The 18724-nt window shown below is 44.9% G+C and overlaps 1 protein-coding gene across 12 annotated transcripts in view; it reads left to right on the top strand.

Moving 5' to 3' along the window:
* CASK (calcium/calmodulin dependent serine protein kinase) overlaps nt 1-18724 on the top strand; it is a 569868-nt gene that overhangs the window by 272984 nt on the left and 278160 nt on the right. For all 12 annotated transcript variants that reach the window (XM_075589720.1, XM_075589721.1, XM_075589718.1 and 9 more), the window contains 2 exons: nt 5196-5298; nt 12990-13165. In XM_075589720.1, coding sequence (XP_075445835.1) covers nt 5196-5298; nt 12990-13165 — 279 coding nt within the window. The remainder of the gene's footprint in view (nt 1-5195; nt 5299-12989; nt 13166-18724) is intronic.

Below are 18724 nucleotides of genomic sequence, written 5' to 3'. Positions count from 1 at the left end.
GACTGCTAAATAGGAAACGTCCTGTTACTAGTCGGCTCGAGGCTGGCACAATGCTGGCATTGTGATTTTGGAAAGACATTCGCCTTGTGGTGATGTAGTTGTATATCGTGCTAAAAGTATGCCTGTTATCGCTCCGGTAAAGTACACTGCTGGTTATTTTGGTTCCCTTTTAGTTTCAGGAAAATCTCATTATCAGAATGTTGGGGAACAGGGCGTTTAAAAGAAAACTTTCTCTTATGGTGATTTGTGTTTATTTTTCTTTATTTTATGACTTGACCGTTATCCAAGTGCTGACTTAGAAAATTGTCTTTTATACTTAAAGTCTAAAACCAATGTAACGTGCCATGTTAAGGGAGCAATCCAAGTTGCTTGGTTTTTTTTCTCTCCATTTTTAAATACAGGATTGGAGTAGGGGGTCTTCAGAGCTGAACTCCATTAATTTCAGCTCCAGGGAACTCCTGCTTCCAGAGATACTTACCTTCAAAGAGGGTGCCGGTATCTCCGGCAGTTTTCAGGGTTTAATGCCCGGGTGCACATGGGCCAATAGGAAGCCGCATCCGATGACGTCACGGCTTCCTGTTGGGCTGCAAGGCCAGAGAGCTTTGAAAAGCAGCCATAATATGAACACTGGAGTGGCTACTGGCACTTACTATGGAGGTAAGTACCTTCGGATGCAGTATCACAGGAGCTGAAATTAATGAGGTTCAGCTTCTCAGACCTCCTGCTTTAATCCTGAATTGAAAAAAATGAGAAGAAAAAAACCACTTGGATTGCCTCTTTAAAAGCTATTGTTGTATATCACCAAAACACCAATGTTTGTAACTTTTTTAAAGCCCAAACTATCGGGAATTTTGTAGTGGTGAGAAAGTTTGTGAACCCCTTATGTAAATATCCTATTTCAAACCAAAATTTTTATTAGATCTTAATCTAAGTCCTAATAATAGATTACCTGATCAAATGACACAAAAACATGATCTTTTTCAACTTTTATTTATCCACAAAGGATTCAACATTCAATATCCATGTGTGAAAAAGTATGTGAACCTTTAGATTAAATATGCTTGAGCAACAATGACTTTAACTAAGAGTTTAGTCTGTCACATCAGTTTTGAGGAATTTTGGCCCATTCCTCCTTACTCCTTCAACTCGGTGACATTTGACGGCCTCCTTGCATGGGCATCTCACTTGAGAGCCTGCCACAACATTTCGATGGTGTTTAGGTCCAGACTTTGACTAGTACATTCAAAAATGCGGGATTTCTTTTTCAGCCATTCTTTTGTAGATCAGCTTGTATGTTTAGAATAATTGTCTTGCTGCATGGCCCATTTTTGCTTCAGCTCAAGAAAGGATCGTCTGATATTCTCCTCTAGAATCTCCTGATAAAATGCAGAATTCATGGTTTTGTTCGTGGCAAGTCGTCCAGGTTCTCATGCAGTAAAGTAGCCCCAATCCAGCACACTCCCACCCCCATGCTTGACGGTTGGGATGAGGTGTTTGGTTTTCACCAAACATAACATTTCTCATTGAAGCCAAAATGTTCTACCTTTGACTCGCCTTTCCAGAGAACATTGTTCCTAAAGTCTTGTGGATCATCTATGTGCTCTTTGCAAACTTTAGACGGGCAGCAATGTTCTTTTTAGAGAGCAGTGGTTTCCTTCTGGCTAGCCTTCCTTGAACACTATTCTTGTTCAGTCATTTTCTGATTGTTGAGTCATGAATACTCTCATTCGCCAAGGCGAGAGTGGCCTGCAGATGCTTGGATATTACTCTGGGGTTCTTTGTGACTTCCTGGGTTATTTGCTGGTTTGTTCTTGGAGACATTTTGGTAGGAAGACCGCTCCTGGGTAGAGCGACTGTAGTCTTCAACTTTTTCTATTTGTCTGACCGTGGATTGGTGGAGTCCTAAATCAATAGAAATGGTTTTGTAAGCATCAATAACTGCTTTTCTGAGATCCTCCGAGATTTATTTTTATTGTGGCATGACGTGTTTTCACACATTATATATACCGTAGTGAAGATCAAACTCAGTTTCTGATATTTATATGGGATAGGGCCTCCCAAATTCTCCCCTGAAGATGTACGTAATTATTTAAACGCCTGATTACAATTATCCCCTTTAATTTAGCTGATAAAACCAGGGTTTCACTTACATTTGCACATACCCTGACTATTAATTAGTCATTGTTTGTCTAATTCATACATCATTTTGTTTCAAAACACATGGAATTGGTTACTATAAGCACTATTGAATATTTAAGAGATATACTGGTTTTGATTCAAGAAGGTTATCATGGAAAAACGATGGCATTTCCGTAATTATCATTGGAGTTCACAAAGTTCTTCTCGCCACTGTCCTAATTAGAGATCTGTGCGTGTTCTTTATCAGTGGCTAATTTTCTCTTGTATGGTCTAGCTGTATTTGTTACCCTTGGAGACTGTTCCTGTCTCACAATCTTAAAATTGCTCCCAACAAAAAAAGGAAACCAATGGTATCAGAGCAGGATGTAATTTCTCTCCAGGAGGACTTGGATAGATTAGAAACTTGGGCAGGTAAATGGCAGATGAGTATTAATGCACATAAATGTACGGTTGTGCTTTTGATAAACAAGAATAAACAGGCGATTTACAAATTAAATGGGGACGAATTGGGGGAATCTTTGATGGAGAAGGATTCAGGAGCGCTTGTAGACAGCAGGTTTAGCAATAGGGCCCAAAGGAAAACAAGATCTTATCTTGCATTAAACGGGCAATGGATGGAAGAGGAGTAAACATAATTATGCCCCTTTATAAAGCATTAGTAAGATCACACCTTGAATATGGAGGACAATTTGGGGCACCAGTCCTTAGAAAAGACATTATGGAACTAGAGAGAGGGCAGAGAAGAGCCACCAAATTAATAAAGGGGATGGACATTCTAACTTATGAGGAGAGGCTAGCTAAATTAGATTTATTTACATTAGAAAAGAGGCGTCTAAGAGGGGCTATAATAGCTATATACAAATATGTTCGGGGACAGTGCAAGGATCTTTCAAAATAACTATTTATTCATCCCAAGGGCAGTACAAAGGACGTAGGGTCATCCCGTAAGCTTGGAAGAAAGGAGATTTCACAAGCAACAAAAGAAAGGTTTCTTAACAGCGAGGGCAGTTAAAATGTGGAATTAATTACCTATGGAGACTGTGATGGCAGATACAATAGATATGTTCAAAAAAAGGTTGGACTTCTTTTTAGAGAGGAAAGGTATATAGGGATATATCTCTTTTGGTGAGACTTTGCAACTATAGACCAATTGCCACTACTTTTTTAGCGACCAATGAAGCATTGACTTAATCATTATGGTGCAGGAATATTAAAATGCATTTTTTTATTTTATATATATATATATATATATATATATATATATAATAATAATAAAAAAAAAAAAAAATATATATATATATATATATATATATTGCTTATATGAAACTCATTGTGTTTTCCTCCATCCCATTAAACATTTAATATGCCAAGTCATGTAATTGTTCAAATGATATGGGGAGGGATATCTATACTATAATTCTAAGTTGGATTCCGTCTGTTTGTTTGTTTGTCCGAAGCATCGAAATCTAAGAAACGGCACCACGTAGCACAACAAAACTTTCACTGTACATTCTGCTGCGGATTTGTAGGTCAACGCAACTATTTTTAGCTTCCAATGTGACTCACCTCCCAAATTATGGACATTCTAAGTTTCCCTCGGCTGTCCAGCAAATTTGTTAGAGCAGGAGTAGGGGGTGTGGGGGGGCTACTAAGGGAGGGGGTGTGTCCTTGCCTGGATCGGGGCTGTATGTGTGTGGGGGAGATGTGCCAGCAGGAAGGAGGGGGGGAGTTGTGCCAGCGGTAGGGAGGTGGGGAGCTGTGCCAGCGGGGGGAAGGGGGGAGATGTACCAGTTGAAGGGGAAAACATGTGGCAGCTAGCAGGGGGAGATGTACCAACGAAGGGGTGGGAAAATGTGCCGCCAGCGAAGGGAGCTGTACCAACGGGGGGCGGGAGGGTGAGGTGATGTTCCGGCAGTGAGGGGAGCTGTACCAACGGGGGGCGGAGATGTTCCGGCAGCGCGGGGAGATGTGCCGCAAGCGGGGGGATGTGCCGCAAGCGGGGGGAGACACACATACACACATACACAGACACACACACCCCGTACTACATCCAGCAGCGGGCGGGGAGGGGGGCGGGGACATGTATTCTATATTGCATTCCCCGGACGAAAACGGGCACAAAAGCTAGTATATATATCTCCATGTCCCCATAACTGCTTCTATGGATTCTGGGTAATTACATGCAAATGAGCATTAATAATGAGTCACTTTTTGCTTCTTAATGTGGGTTCCTTTAAGCATGTGCCTGTTTTACACCCTGCACTCCCCACTATCACACCCCTCCTCACACCTTCCCACTCACACTACACACCCACTTACACTACACTAAACTCACATAACCCTCCCAAAACACTCAAACCCGCCCCCTACTCTCACCACCCCCCACCCACTCACCACGCCTCTCACCACCACACCCCTAACCCACTCTCACGACGTCCCTCACCCACTCTCACCACCCCCCACCCACTCTCATCACTCCCCACCCACTCTCACCACTCCCCACCCAGTCTCACCACCCCCCCCCCACTCTCACCACCCCCCACCCACTCACCACGCCTCTCACCACCACACCCCTAACCCACTCTCACGACGTCCCTCACCAACTCTCACGACCCCTCACCCACTCTCACCACCCCCCACCCACTCTCACCACCCCCCACCCACTCTCACCACCCCCCACCCACTCTCACCACCCCCCACCCACTCTCACCACTCCCCACCCACTCTCACCACTCCCCACCCACTCTCACCACTCCCCACCCATTCTCACCACTCCCCACCCACTCTCACCACCCGCCACTCACCCACTACTCCACCTGCCCCTCACCCCTCCTCACCCCTCCACCCACTCTCACCGCCCCCTAACCCACTCTCACCGCCCCCTCATCAACTCCCTCACCCACTCACCACCCCCCTACTGATTTTTTAAATATTATTTAAAGATTTTTTATGAGTGTAATGTTTTACTGACACAATATAAATGTTTCTGGGTTTTATTTTTTTCACTCATTCTCATTTGTCTCTTTTCCCCTCTCCCCTATCCCCCCATTTTTTAGCCACACTGTGTACTCCTGGCCTCAAAAGAAAACTCTGCACCAGTCAAACTTGGAGGCTTTGGCGTGGCGATACAATTGGGGGAGTCTGGACTAGTTGCTGGAGGTAAGTTTGTCATTGCAATCATTTCTTTGGATTATACTAAGTATATCATTGTGGGAAGCCACATGAGTTATGATTTGTTGCTGTTTTGGAAACCTCAGCAGTATTTCTTAATTTGCATTTGTTTCTGAGGTCAGTTTAGCTAATTATTCTTATTTTTAATTATAGTTAAAAATCTAGGCATTTTTAGATTTATATTTCAACATTTTCATTAACTTTATTGATTATCTTGTACTGCACTTAGCATAGGCATGTTATAAAAGATTTGTGTATGTGTGTGTGTATATATGTATTATATGTGTGTCTGTGTGTGTTCATTTTATAAACCCATATATACCTGCTACAGTACTGTACCTTTTCTTAAAGATGTTTCAGTCCATAGGACAGTAAGAAATATGATATATTTTGTGTAGGTACCTGCTTAAAGGGAGTTTACCTTGACGGGGTTAGGATTAAATAATTTTTTTAGCAAAAGATGTACGTAAATGACTCCTTTGTAAGGCTGGGGCCATGGTACCGCAGACCGTGCGGTTGAGCGAACAGACTGCCTTAAGGCAGTGTTCGCGTCCATGCGGTGTGCGTGCGTGCGGGAGGGGGCGCGCGTTGCGCAGAAATCCGTTCAAACTGATTTCTTGGCGCGACAGGCCGGTCTCGTGAGCGGTCACCCAATGAGGGTGAACCAGCTCCGTGACGTCACTGGCATGCCCCTAGACACACCCTCGGACAGCACGCGTACCATGGACAAAAAACGCACCCGCTTCAAGCGGGTGATGTTACGGCCGCATACGCCTCCGTACGGGCGAAGGCACTATGGATCTGGCCTGAGACAGGATCAAAATGTAAAAGTTCACTGATAAATTTGCACACCATTTTTGGAGGAGTGGAGGGTTTCTGCATTTGTTTTTCATGTTCTTCATGGAGAGGTGTCGTATATCATGCACACTATCTATATATACCTACATTAATAATGACTAAATAATGAACACATTAAGGATGAATTACAAAATATATCATTATAAAAGCAACCAGCAAAAATAATTGATCATTCTGTATAATTTACAAAAAGGTAATAAAATCCACTTCGTCATTGAGACCATTGGGAATTTGTGTCTCAAGTTTCACACTCCATTCATTTTCTATTTGCAGCAATCTTTTGAGACGATTGCCACCTCTAAGTGTTTTAGGCATGGTTTGAAGGGCAAATTAAATAAACCTTTCCACTATTCCACCATGATGAAGTAATCAAACGTTCAGATACTGGAAAATTCAAATCTCTATTCTTAATGCCACAAATATGTTCTTCAGTTCAAGTTTTGAGATTTCTAATAGACCTCCCTACTATTAATAAAATATACTACGTGTACATTTTAATATATAGATCACATATTTTGTATCACAATTAATTAAATCTTGAATATTCTAATTACCAATGTTTCTATGTGAAAATGCAGATGGACGTTTTCCGAATATACATACATTGCAAGGTTTACAAGTATAAAACCCCTTAGGTCTCATTAACGAAGTATTGCTCTTGGGTTTTTCATCAGTGTGAATTTATGAATCATGGGAGAATCTGGGACATATTACTTTTTTGTAAATAAGAAAGCATTCATGATCAATCATTGTAGTTGTTTTTGTAATTCTATATTTTGTAATTCGCCTTTAATATGTGAATTATTTTGTTATGACTGCTGTTGGTATATTTGGTGTATATATAGATGCTCATTGGTGACTTGATGTACCCCTTGAAGAGTGCACACGCATGAAGGGATGTGATTGTGCACTAAAAGATTAGTGTTTTTAATCAGGTTATAATAAACTGATTTTCTTTGCTCATCCTCTGTGCAAGCACTGACTTTGATGGTTTGTGGTTCTTTGTGTTTCCAGTCTGCACCTGCTAATTGTAGGACATGTTGCAGCTTTTCTCTCTTGTTTGCTTAGTGCAGGGGTGGCCAACTTAAGTCCTCAAGGGCCACCAACAGGGCAGGTTTTTATGATATCCCTGCTTCAGCACATGTGGCTCAATCAGTGGCTTAGTCTTTGATTGAGCCATCTATGCTGAAGCTGGGATATCCTGAAACACTGACCTGTTGGTAGCTCTTGGGGACTAGTGTTGCCCACCCCTGGCTTAGTATATGTTGTACACTACAGAAAAGGCATCCATCTTCAGTCGTATATTTGGTTAGGCAGCCATGTAGAATACGGTCTAGGACGCTTGTCCGCAACCAAATCGCCACCGTTGCTCCGAATCCAGGACGACTCGGTCGTCTTGCCGCCGGTTACCTCACGTACATCTTTAAATGTCCTTCCGGCCGCCACCTATAGAAATTCTCCTTGTAAGGTTGTCTCAGCTGCTATCTTTGTGTTCTCGTGTGGCCACCATCTTTAAATGTCATATCCAGCCGCAATGTCCTGTCCAGCCACAGGGCACCTCGTGCGGCCACCGCTCCGACAGCATTTGTAATGTCGCTCATGCTTCTGCCCACCAGGATACTCAGGGCGGCCACCAGCAGCCAGGACACATATTTTAAAATATTCCGCGGAATATGTAAAAATGTGTCCTGGCTGCTGGTAGCCGCCCTGAGTGTCCTGGTGGGCGTACACAAGGGCACCCTCACAAATGCAGTCAGACCGGCGGCTTGGGAGGACATTTAAAGATGGTGGTTGTGCAAGGAGAACATTGAAAGATGACTGCGAGATGACCTGTGGTGACTTGTCATGGCGGCGGGGTGCCAGTGGTGATTTGGCCGCAGCCAAACATCCCATTCCATCTAGAACAGGCCAAGATATCCCAGTACAGTTGTGCTTTTATGTGATGTAATTTAAAATCTATTAACCTTCATTGACGTGTCTATTTTAGTACCATTGGTTCACCATATATAATTTAATATTTGGTTGTGGATAATGATCGTTTTTACTACTCTGCAAACTCCGTTATTACATGGAAACTACACTGTACAAATAGCATCCAAAATGACAAGATGCATGATGTATTCCAGCCCCGCATCTAAGAAGCGAGCGTTTTTAATGTTACTTTAAAAAGCAACAAATACCTTAATAATAGTGTTCACCACAAAGGTGATTAAAAAAACCATTAAAGCTGGTGAACAGTTGAGTGTTTAATTAGTCTAAAACAGGCAAATGGCACCTTTAAAAACATTATCCTGTTTTAGTGTTAAATCTGTTCCGTAGTATTAGATAATACTGACTATATTTTGAAAAAAACCAATTCAACTCTTAATGCCATTTTAATTCGTTTTTATATACCGATCAGTATTTGATTTCTATAGCAGGTTTTAACACACCTCCCCAGCACCGCAAGATCTTTGTAACACTTTCCTGTTTGTGATCATTTGTTGCCAATATTCCCAGCAGTTTGAGCTGAAAACTGTTACAATAGATAATGTTACCTTAGTCATATACTGATATATTGTAGCAGCTGAGTTACCCTGACTGAAGGATTGATTGAAACTGAAAGGCAGCCATTTAGTGAACCCTGGGAAGCAGAATCTTTGATCGATTACGGGAGAACTAATCGAGGTCATTAGTTTTCAATCCTTTTTTTTGTTTTATGTGCCGTTTAGACTGCCTCTTTAAATGTTTCCGAAGTAGCCGAATGCTTTGAATACTTTTCATCATCTTAATCTCTTTCATGTTAAGACTATTTGTCTACATTTGAATTAAATTCCTGTTTTTTTGTACATTGTACAGGATGTCATCATTTGATGAACAGTTTCTGGTAACAATGAGTTACATTCATTTTTAACATAAATCAAATAAGTAAATGTTTCACTTTAAGAATGATTTGAATCTTTGTAAGGAAGATAATAATTATTTTTTCTTGCTTAACATGGGCTGCCCATTTTACAATATTGTAAATATTTACATATCACTTGAATTGTAAGCTCTCTGGGGCAGTATCCTGTAGCCTTATGTTGTCATTTACCTGTTGCACTTATTCCCATTGTTTGTAATGTACATTTACCTCCTATGGTAATGTTATTAAGTGCTGCGTACATGGCGGACGCTATATCCATACAATTACACATACAAATAAAATGGTTGATACCATTATGTAAGATGCTTCTGTATTCCTGAGAGCTACCATATTACATACAGATGTAGCAAGCCTAAACGTCTGCTGTGCCACTGTGGACACCGAGTCTTGTTACGTCTGTCAGTACTTGAAATCTGAATGTTAGTTGTGACATCCTAACATATTATGTGAACATTTAGTATAACCTGTAAATTCTACTTACTGTTAATTATTTAGTTAATAGTTCTTTTTCGCTGGCCGTGTTATAAAACCAAAGTGTGCTAATTTCAGGAACATGGGTTTTGGTCAGGAAGTTAGCGTGCACGTTGCCAAAGTGTAAAGGGGGAATTTGTGTTTGAAATGTAATGATGCATCTAGGATTGGCATTCATGATAACCACCGTATTATTGCAAACTTCAGCCAAAAACGTATTGGGCATAATAGTTGGTCATATACTAACAAATGTACACTTATTACAGAGATCAATATGGACATTGACAGAATTGTATTGTAACTGCACAGCAGAACTTTAAGGAGCAGATCATGTTTTTTTTTTTTTTTTATAGAGCGAAAGCAGGTGGTCTCCAGAGATCAACCAACGTTAATTTCAGCTCCGGGGACCCCCTGCTTCCCAAGATGCTTCCCTCCATAGTGGGCGCCGTGGGAAATCAAAGTAGTTTTCCATAATCAAAATTAGTTATCTTTTGTCAATGATAAATTAATCTGGTAGTTTCATCAAGTAGCAAAACCAGAATTTATTTTACACAATAATACAAATTTATAAGTGCAGTCACAGCGACCATGTTATGTGGACACATTGGCCTCTATTTCATATGTTGTCGTGCCGCTTCTTTAGACCAGGCAGAGCTTCTCTGACATGGAGAAACCGCTTCACAGCGTATTGAATAGAGGACAATGGGAAAGATTGATCAAGCGCCGGTACATCCGACGTTAACTCCCATTCACTTGAATAGGAGTTAACATCGTATCCGGTGCACTAACTCGTACTAGTACTGCCCCAATGTATCAACATAACGTGGTTGCTGTGACTATGTTTGCATACTTTTGCGTGTTTTTGCCAATTCATCCAAACTACAAGATGACTTGGTTAAATGATTATCTCCAAAGCTTTGAACTTTTGTTTTTATTGACATGTCTTATTACCTGTTGCACTAATACCTGAAATAAGCCTAGAAATAATATCTCAGGAGGTTTGTGATAATTTATCATTTGTCAAAAGTCTCTGTTTTTTATTTATTTTTATATTAAACTCCTTATAAAGATAACCTGTTGCGCTTCAGCTATATCAATTTAAAATGCAAAGGACAAAAATAAAATAAAAATATACGAGAAACCGTAAATTGTTGCTGTCTTATTGAAAAAGAAAGTTGTTTTATGAACAATACAAAAACTGAGAACCTTAATATACATTCAAGATGGTTTGAAGCATTCAAAGGACACTCTGTATGTAGGCATTCTCGAACTCTAAACCACTGCCACCCATTTTTTCCAATTTAGGAATGAGGGCAATAGGTAAAAAAAAAAAGTGTGTAATGTGGGCATGGATCAAGTTTCAGGGCACCCACACTTTCTCTACTAATGGGCATTACTTTAAGAAGGGACAGATGCCCCAAAACATGGAGTCGGTGGGATGGTTTGTACAGTATATTGTACTTGATGACTGCATACTGTCTGTAGAACACTTCTTTGTATGTATATGGTACGTATATCTGGTGTTTCTTTATTGTGCATTTGCATGTCTAAGAAGCTTGCCTATTGTATGGTGTATGGTAGGGGGTGCGTGTGTCTATGTATGATGTGTGGGCTGCCTGGTTCCTGGGCCAGTTGGTTGGACTTGCACTTGCCTCCACCCCCGAGTTAAAATTTGCCAGCCAGCCTCTGCCTCAACAACAATTCTTTTGCATAAAACAATTTCCAAAATTAGTTTTTGTTCTTTATTTGTGGCTTGTCATTACGGTTATGTCACTTAATGTATCTAAAGCATGTAATTCTTCGTGACACGAACATTGACTTATACCACAAAATTATATTTTTAAATCACTGTAGATTTTTTTTTTTTTTTTTAAACCTTATTAGGTGGGACGAATCACAGTTTCCAAATGCTTACAGCAATTTCTTACTACACTCCTGTTAAATGTACTGTAACAATATAAATTCTGAAAGCGCACACTAAAAAGACAAAACTTACTACCGGTATAGCGAATAGTGGGAAATAAAATGTCAATTAAGTCATCTATGTGGCACAACTTAAAAAGCTAATATAAATCTCCTAATTATTTCTCTGCAGCCTTGAGGGGATGATATTCTCCCCAAGAATATCATGACGGTCCTAAAAAAGGAAATCGTTAAATGTACAGTATTTGTTTGAAATGGCAACTAGTTTACATGCAATACCTGTATTTCTACTTTGCTGTTCTCTTACATTTTTACTTTGGGCAAGTTTTTTAAATTCAAAACCAATTTGTGATCTATTATGAATTAATTTCTTTATTGAACGTGTTTGCTAATACAAAGCAATACCTTGCAAGCCACTACGACACTTAGAATTTCATACGGTTTTCAGAGGTTCCTGGTTTATTAATAAAAAAGAGACCGCTTTTATTTTTTCTCGTTGCCTTTCGAAAGGGTATCACTCCACATACTTTCAGCTTTCAACTTCACTTCTACCTTTCTATGTGAGATAAAGTCACTCTGAAAATTCTGAATCCTCCGATACAACCCCAAGGCAGATAGACAAAACTTGAATTCCAATCTGATAATATTCTCGCCCTTACGTAAAAGAGCGAGTGTGAAAATAAGAGCGTTTCTCTCTTAAGCCTCTGAGGTCAGCAAAGCAAATGGCTGTAGGCTGGCTGGTGGTTGGAGCAAGTTACAACCCACAGCAGAGGTTGCCGTGCGAACACTTTCCTAGAGGTTGTAGAATTTTTTTTAAGGAAAATTAAAAAAGAAAATCAAAAACATCTTGTAAAAAATACAAACTAGACTAGCAATCTTGGGAACTGCACCTATCAATATGAAACCTCTCCAAAAGTATCAACATGCCTGGTAAAAGGTGCTGCAAGAATATGGCTGAATGCTACCATACAGTACAGTATATTGTTTCAATAGCAATTACGTCATTGGTTAAATAAAGGAAATGGATAGACTTCACTTGTCACAATACCATTCCACTCGCCATAATCCATCCTGTAAACAGCTAGAACCATTAGTGGTTACATACGTATTTGAAGCTTGATGATGAATCACTTTCTGTGCACCCAGACTGCTTGTCTGAAGCATTTTTCCTGCCATATGATGCCCAAGAACATGATGGCCTCACTAGAAAAATTGCATGGTTTCTACACACTTCCTATTTCTAGGATTTGACATTTCTGCACAGAACAAGGACACACTGTTACAGGCAACATTCCTTCTCTCATTGTCTGTGATTAACATCAATATGTTGGTACAGTACATGCAATGTTCCTTTTATATTGGAATTACCAGATTTAAAATCACACCTATTTGTGCTCTTGTAATGAAGTGTTTGTCTTTGACTCTCCCGGTACTGATCAAGTTAAACGGTAGAAGAACAGTTACTGTCATTTTCATTTAGATGTACAACAAGAGTTCATTTTTGCTTTTTCCCCCTTTTCAGGTCGTGTAGGAACACCGCACTTTATGGCTCCGGAGGTGGTAAAAAGAGAACCCTACGGGAAGCCGGTAGATGTCTGGGGATGCGGAGTAATTCTTTTTATCCTGTTAAGCGGCTGTTTGCCTTTTTATGGAACAAAGGAAAGGTTGTTTGAAGGCATTATTAAAGGGAAATACAAGGTAACCAGCGCTATGAAACTGCAATAATAATGTTGTGCAGCTTGCTTCCCTTTTTATGACTTATCTGACCTTGAAGGCTTCAAAGCATCAGCAGCAGCAATTTCCATCTATTAACAGTAGACAATGTCATTATTGATCATGTTTTAAAGGCTTTAATTTCTTGGCAGTCACCATATGTTTGATTCTCCCAGGAGTGATTTTCTCAAGCTTCCTTTCACCTATCACCCTCCACTACTTGGGTTTACACAGCATACGCAATGTTTAGATGTCAAGTAATATCAATGGCATCTGAGAACATACCAACCATGTCCATGAATCATTGTGATGTTATTATTTCTAATAAGCTGTCATATTGGTGTGGCACCTTCATAGATGATGAATTTATTCTGGGTTCAGTATGTGGCCCCTGTGTCCTGTCTGATGTTGTTCTACATGGGCAAACGCTTGTTTGTTTTTTTTAGGTTATATTTTTATGTTGTAAAAGGGTTTGTTCGATGTGCACAGCTTTTATAGTGGCAGCTTTCTCTCTTTGTCTTCACTGTTTCTTGGCTTACTCCCTCTAATCCAGTTATACCTTTGCCTAGAGCTGAAGTTTCCTCATCTCTGATGAGTCAACACAGACTTTATCTTATATAATAGTGGCAATTAAAAATACAAGGGTGATGATGGAAGATGCTTGTTTGGAACCACACAATTTAGGGTTTAGCAATCTACTCCCTCGGGGGAATAAAATAAAATCACGTCAATTGATTCTCCATTAAGAACTCGTGTGTGTGCGTGTGTGTAATATAATATATATATATATATATATATATATATATATATACATACATACATACATACAGCTCAACCCAGTTATAACGCGATCCATTACAACGCGAATCCGCTTATAAAGCAATGCAAGCGTGGCTCCCAAGTTTTAGTATTTATGAATACTTTACAACATGATTATTGGTATCTTAAATACTTTATTATACAATGCATACAATTGTACATTATTTCTAACGCGATCCGCTTATAACGCGATTTGATTCTTTGGACCCCAAGTACAGCGTTATAAGGGGTTTGAGCTGTACATACATACATACATACATACACGCGCACACACACACACAAATTTACCTTTTTGGCCCGAACATAGTACAGCCTCGCACATAATACGACTCTATAGAGCAAGCAAAATAAAAGGTGTTAGGCTGCGCATATAATACGAGTACAGTTTTCAGAAGGACATTTTTAGGAAAATAAACATAGCACTATATTCGGGCCAATACGGTACATACGCACGTGTGTGTGTTGTAAAGTGATGAAGGCAGATGTTTAGTCACACCCACCTTCTAGAAGGTAACTAGTATGTTACTAGATATGGATACTTTGTAGAAAGTTAACTCTTCCCGTAGTAGTCATAGTGACTAGTGATGTCACTATGGGGTATATAAACTGGGGATGAAAGATTCTAGTTCAGTTCGTGGTGGCCCCAGAGTGAGGGGGATCTCATCATGTAAGTCATGTCAGTCTGTAACTACATGTGTTCAGTGATAGGCTGCATCCATAGACACTGCAGCCGTGCGGAGGTGCGCGGAGGCTGAGAGAAAGCAGGTATATTTATATATATATATATATATATATATATATATATATATATATATATATATATATATATATATATATATATTGGTTGACAAATCACCAAAAAATCTACTCGCCACACAAAAAAATCTACTCGCCACCTAGTACCAAACGTGTGCTGCTTGGGCCAATATTTACTCGCCCGGGGGTTAAATCCACTCGCCCGGGGCGAGCAACTGTATAGGTTTGTCGAACACTGTATATATATATATATATATATATATATATATATCTACCTCTACCACATATTTCTGAAATGACTGTATGTTTGTCTGCATGGCCTGTGTCCCAAGGGCCAATCTGATTGGTCCCTTGGGCCGGCCGCCCCCGCACCTCTCATTGGCCTGAGGCGGAGTGACGACACACACACACTCACACACACACACACACACACACTGCTCATCTCCCGGTTTCTTACCCGCCGGTCCCGTGTCTCCCTGTTTCCCGCGCTTCCCCCCCCCCCCCCCGGCGCCGCTACAGAGCGCCCGGGACACCCCCCACGGCTCTCAAGCACGCGCCGCGCGCCCCCGCGCTCTCCTCCCCGGGATGCCATGCGCGCACCTCCTTCTCTCCCCGTGTCAGGTCCCCCCGGTGCCGGTGCTTCGCTCCCCCCCTCCCCGGTGCTCCACTCCCCCCCTCCCCGGTGCTCCACTCCCCCCCTCCCCGGTGCTCCACTCCCCACTCACCTCCCGCTCCACTCACCTCCGCTCCACTGACCTCCGCTCCACTCCCCCCCCGGCGCGGGGACAGGCAGTGGGCGGGCAGCCTGCCGCTGCCACGCGGCACCAAAGATTGCGGCGCACAGAAGGACCCCCTTCCTCCCTCGCGGAGTAACTAAGATGGCGGCGGCCGGCAGGTGAGGTGACGTGTGTGTGTATGTGTGTCTGTAGGGTGGGGACCGGAGCTACACATGGGGGGGGATACAGGGGGAGTGGAGAGGAGGGACCTGTAAATTTAACGCAAACCAACCACCCTCCTGTCCACAGTCCCCCCCCTCCTGTCCACTCTCACCCCCCCTCCTGTCCACTCTCACCCCCCCCCTCCTGTCCACTGTCACCCCCCCTCCTGTCCACTGTCACCCCCCCTCCTGTCCACTGTCACCCCCCCTCCTGTCCACTGTCACCCCCCCTCCTGTCCACTGTCACCCCCCCCCTCCTGTCCACTGTCACCCCCCCTCCTGTCCACTGTTGTCCCCCCCTGTCCACTGTCCCCCCCCTGTCCACTGTCCCCCCCCTGTCCACTGTCACCCCCCCGTTCACTCTTCCCCCCCGTCCACTCTCCCCCCCCCGCCCTCCACTCTTTCCCCCCCCGCCCTCCACTCTTTCCCCCCCCCCTTCCACTCTTTCCCCCCCTGTCCACTCTTTTCCCCCCCTGTCCATTCTCCCCCCCTGTCCACTCTCCCCCCCCCTGTCCACTCTCCCCCCCCTGTCCACTCTCCCCCCGCCCTGTCCACTCTCCCCCCCCCCCTGTCCACTCTTCCCCCCCCCCCTTCTGTCCACTGTCACCCCCCCTCCTGTCCACTGTCACCCCCCCCCTCCTGTCCACTGTCACCCCCCCTCCTGTCCACTGTCACCCCCCCTCCTGTCCACTGTCACCCCCCCCTCCTGTCCACTCACCCCCCCCCCCCTCCTGTCCACTCACCCCCCCCCCTCCTGTCCACTGTCACCCCCCTCCTGTCCACTGTCACCCCCCCTCCTGTCCACTGTCACCCCCCCTCCTGTCCACTGTCACCCCCCCCCTCCTGTCCACTGTCACCCCCCCTCCTGTCCACTGTCACCCCCCCTCCTGTCCACTGTCACCCCCCCCCTCCTGTCCACTGTCACCCCCCCTCCTGTCCACTGTCGTCCCCCCCTGTCCACTGTCCCCCCCCTGTCCACTGTCCCCCCCCCTGTCCACTGTCCCCCCCCCCTGTCCACTGTCCCCCCCCTGTCCACTGTCCCCCCCTGTCCACTCTTCCCCCCCGTCCACTCTTCCCCCCCCCGCCCTCCACTCTTTCCCCCCCCGCCCTCCACTCTTTCCCCCCCCTTCCACTCTTTCCCCCCCTGTCCACTCTTTTCCCCCCCTGTCCACTCTTTTCCCCCCCTGTCCACTCTCCCCCCCCTGTCCACTCTCCCCCCCCTGTCCACTCTCCCCCCCCTGTCCACTCTCCCCCCCCCCTGTCCACTCTCCCCCCCCCTGTCCACTCTCCCCCCCTCCTGTCCACTGTCACCCCCCCTCCTGTCCACTGTCACCCCCCCCTCCTGTCCACTGTCACCCCCCCTCCTGTCCACTGTCACCCCCCCTCCTGTCCACTGTCACCCCCTCCTGTCCACTGTCACCCCCCTCCTGTCCACTGTCACCCCCCCTCCTGTACACTGTCATCCCCCTCCTGTACACTGTCATCCCCCTCCTGTCCACTGTCATCCCCCTCCTGTCCACTGTCCCCCCCTCCCCACTGTCCCCCCCTCCCCACTGTCCCCCCCTCCCCACTGTCCCCCCCTCCCCACTGTCCCCCCCTCCCCACTGTCCCCCCCTCCCCACTGTCCCCCCCTCCCCACTGTCCCCCCCTCTCCACTGTCCCCCCCTCCTGTCCACTGCCCCCCCTCCTCCTGTCTACTGTCCCCCCTCCTGTCCACTGTCCCCCCCTCCTGTCCACTGTCCCCGTCCCCTCCTGTCCACTGTCCCCGTCCCCTCCTGTCCACTGTCCCCGTCCCCTCCTGTCCACTGTCGTCCGTCCCCTCCTGTCCACTGTCGTCCGTCCCCTCCTGTCCACTGTCGTCCGTCCCCTCCTGTCCACTGTTGTCCGTCCCCTCCTGTCCACTGTCGTCCGTCCCCTCCTGTCCACTGTCGTCCGTCCCCTCCTGTCCACTGTCGTCCGTCCCCTCCTGTCCACTGTCGTCCGTCCCCTCCTGTCCACTGTCGTCCGTCCCCTCCTGTCCACTGTCGTCCGTCCCCTCCTGTCCACTGTCGTCCGTCCCCTCCTGTCCACTGTCGTCCGTCCCCTCTTGTCCACTGTCGTCCGTCCCCTCCTGTCCACTGTCGTCCGTCCCCTCCTGTCCACTGTCGTCCGTCCCTCTCCCGCCTGAAACACACCTCGGCGCGCCCTTAACATGCCGGCGGGGGAGCAGAGCAGTGGCGGCCGCAGCGGGGCTGACTGTTCTCACTCCCCCCCCCTCCCCGTACCTCCCTGTCGCCTCCCCAAAGGTTCCTCTCCGCGTGAGGTGGGGGGGATGCCTAACCGCTATCTTCATGCCGCCTGAGGTGTGGGGGATGCCGGGACGCTAACTATTTGCATGCCGCTGCCACGTGAGGTAATGGGGGGTGCGGGGGGGATGCCGGAATGCCCTCTAGCTTCATGCCTCACCCACTCACTAACTCACCCACTCACTCACTCACCCACCCAGTCACTAACTCACCCACCCAGTCACTAACTCACCCACCCACACAGTCACCAACTCACCCACTCACTAACTCACCCACTCACTAACTCACCCAACCAGTCACTAACTCACCCACCCACCCAGTCACTAGCTGAGACCCCGCTCACTAACTCACTTACCCGCCCTCACTAACTCACCCGCCCGCTCACAAACTCACCCACCCAATCACTAACTGACTAACTCACCCGCCCAGTCACTAACTCACCCAGTCACTAACTCACCCACCCACAGAGAGAGGGCAATGGGGAGCAGAGATAGGGGGAGCGGGACCATTGAATCCTGGGCAACGCCGGGTATATCAGCTAGTTTATATATATATATATATATATATATATATATATATATATATATATATATATATATATATATATATAATGGAAATATTACTGTATGCTCATTTGCATGTCTTAGACAGGTCTGCAACCCTGCCTTTCACCATTATCACCCAGCACACAGCGCTGCAGCAAGGGATTCTGGGAAATGACATACAAATGAGCACACAGTGCCACCT

This window comes from Ascaphus truei, chromosome 3 (assembly GCF_040206685.1).
Source record: "Ascaphus truei isolate aAscTru1 chromosome 3, aAscTru1.hap1, whole genome shotgun sequence".
Lineage (NCBI taxonomy): Eukaryota > Metazoa > Chordata > Amphibia > Anura > Ascaphidae > Ascaphus > Ascaphus truei.
The sequence above is the reverse complement of the archived record's forward strand: the minus strand, read 5'-3'. Positions and strand labels throughout refer to the sequence as shown.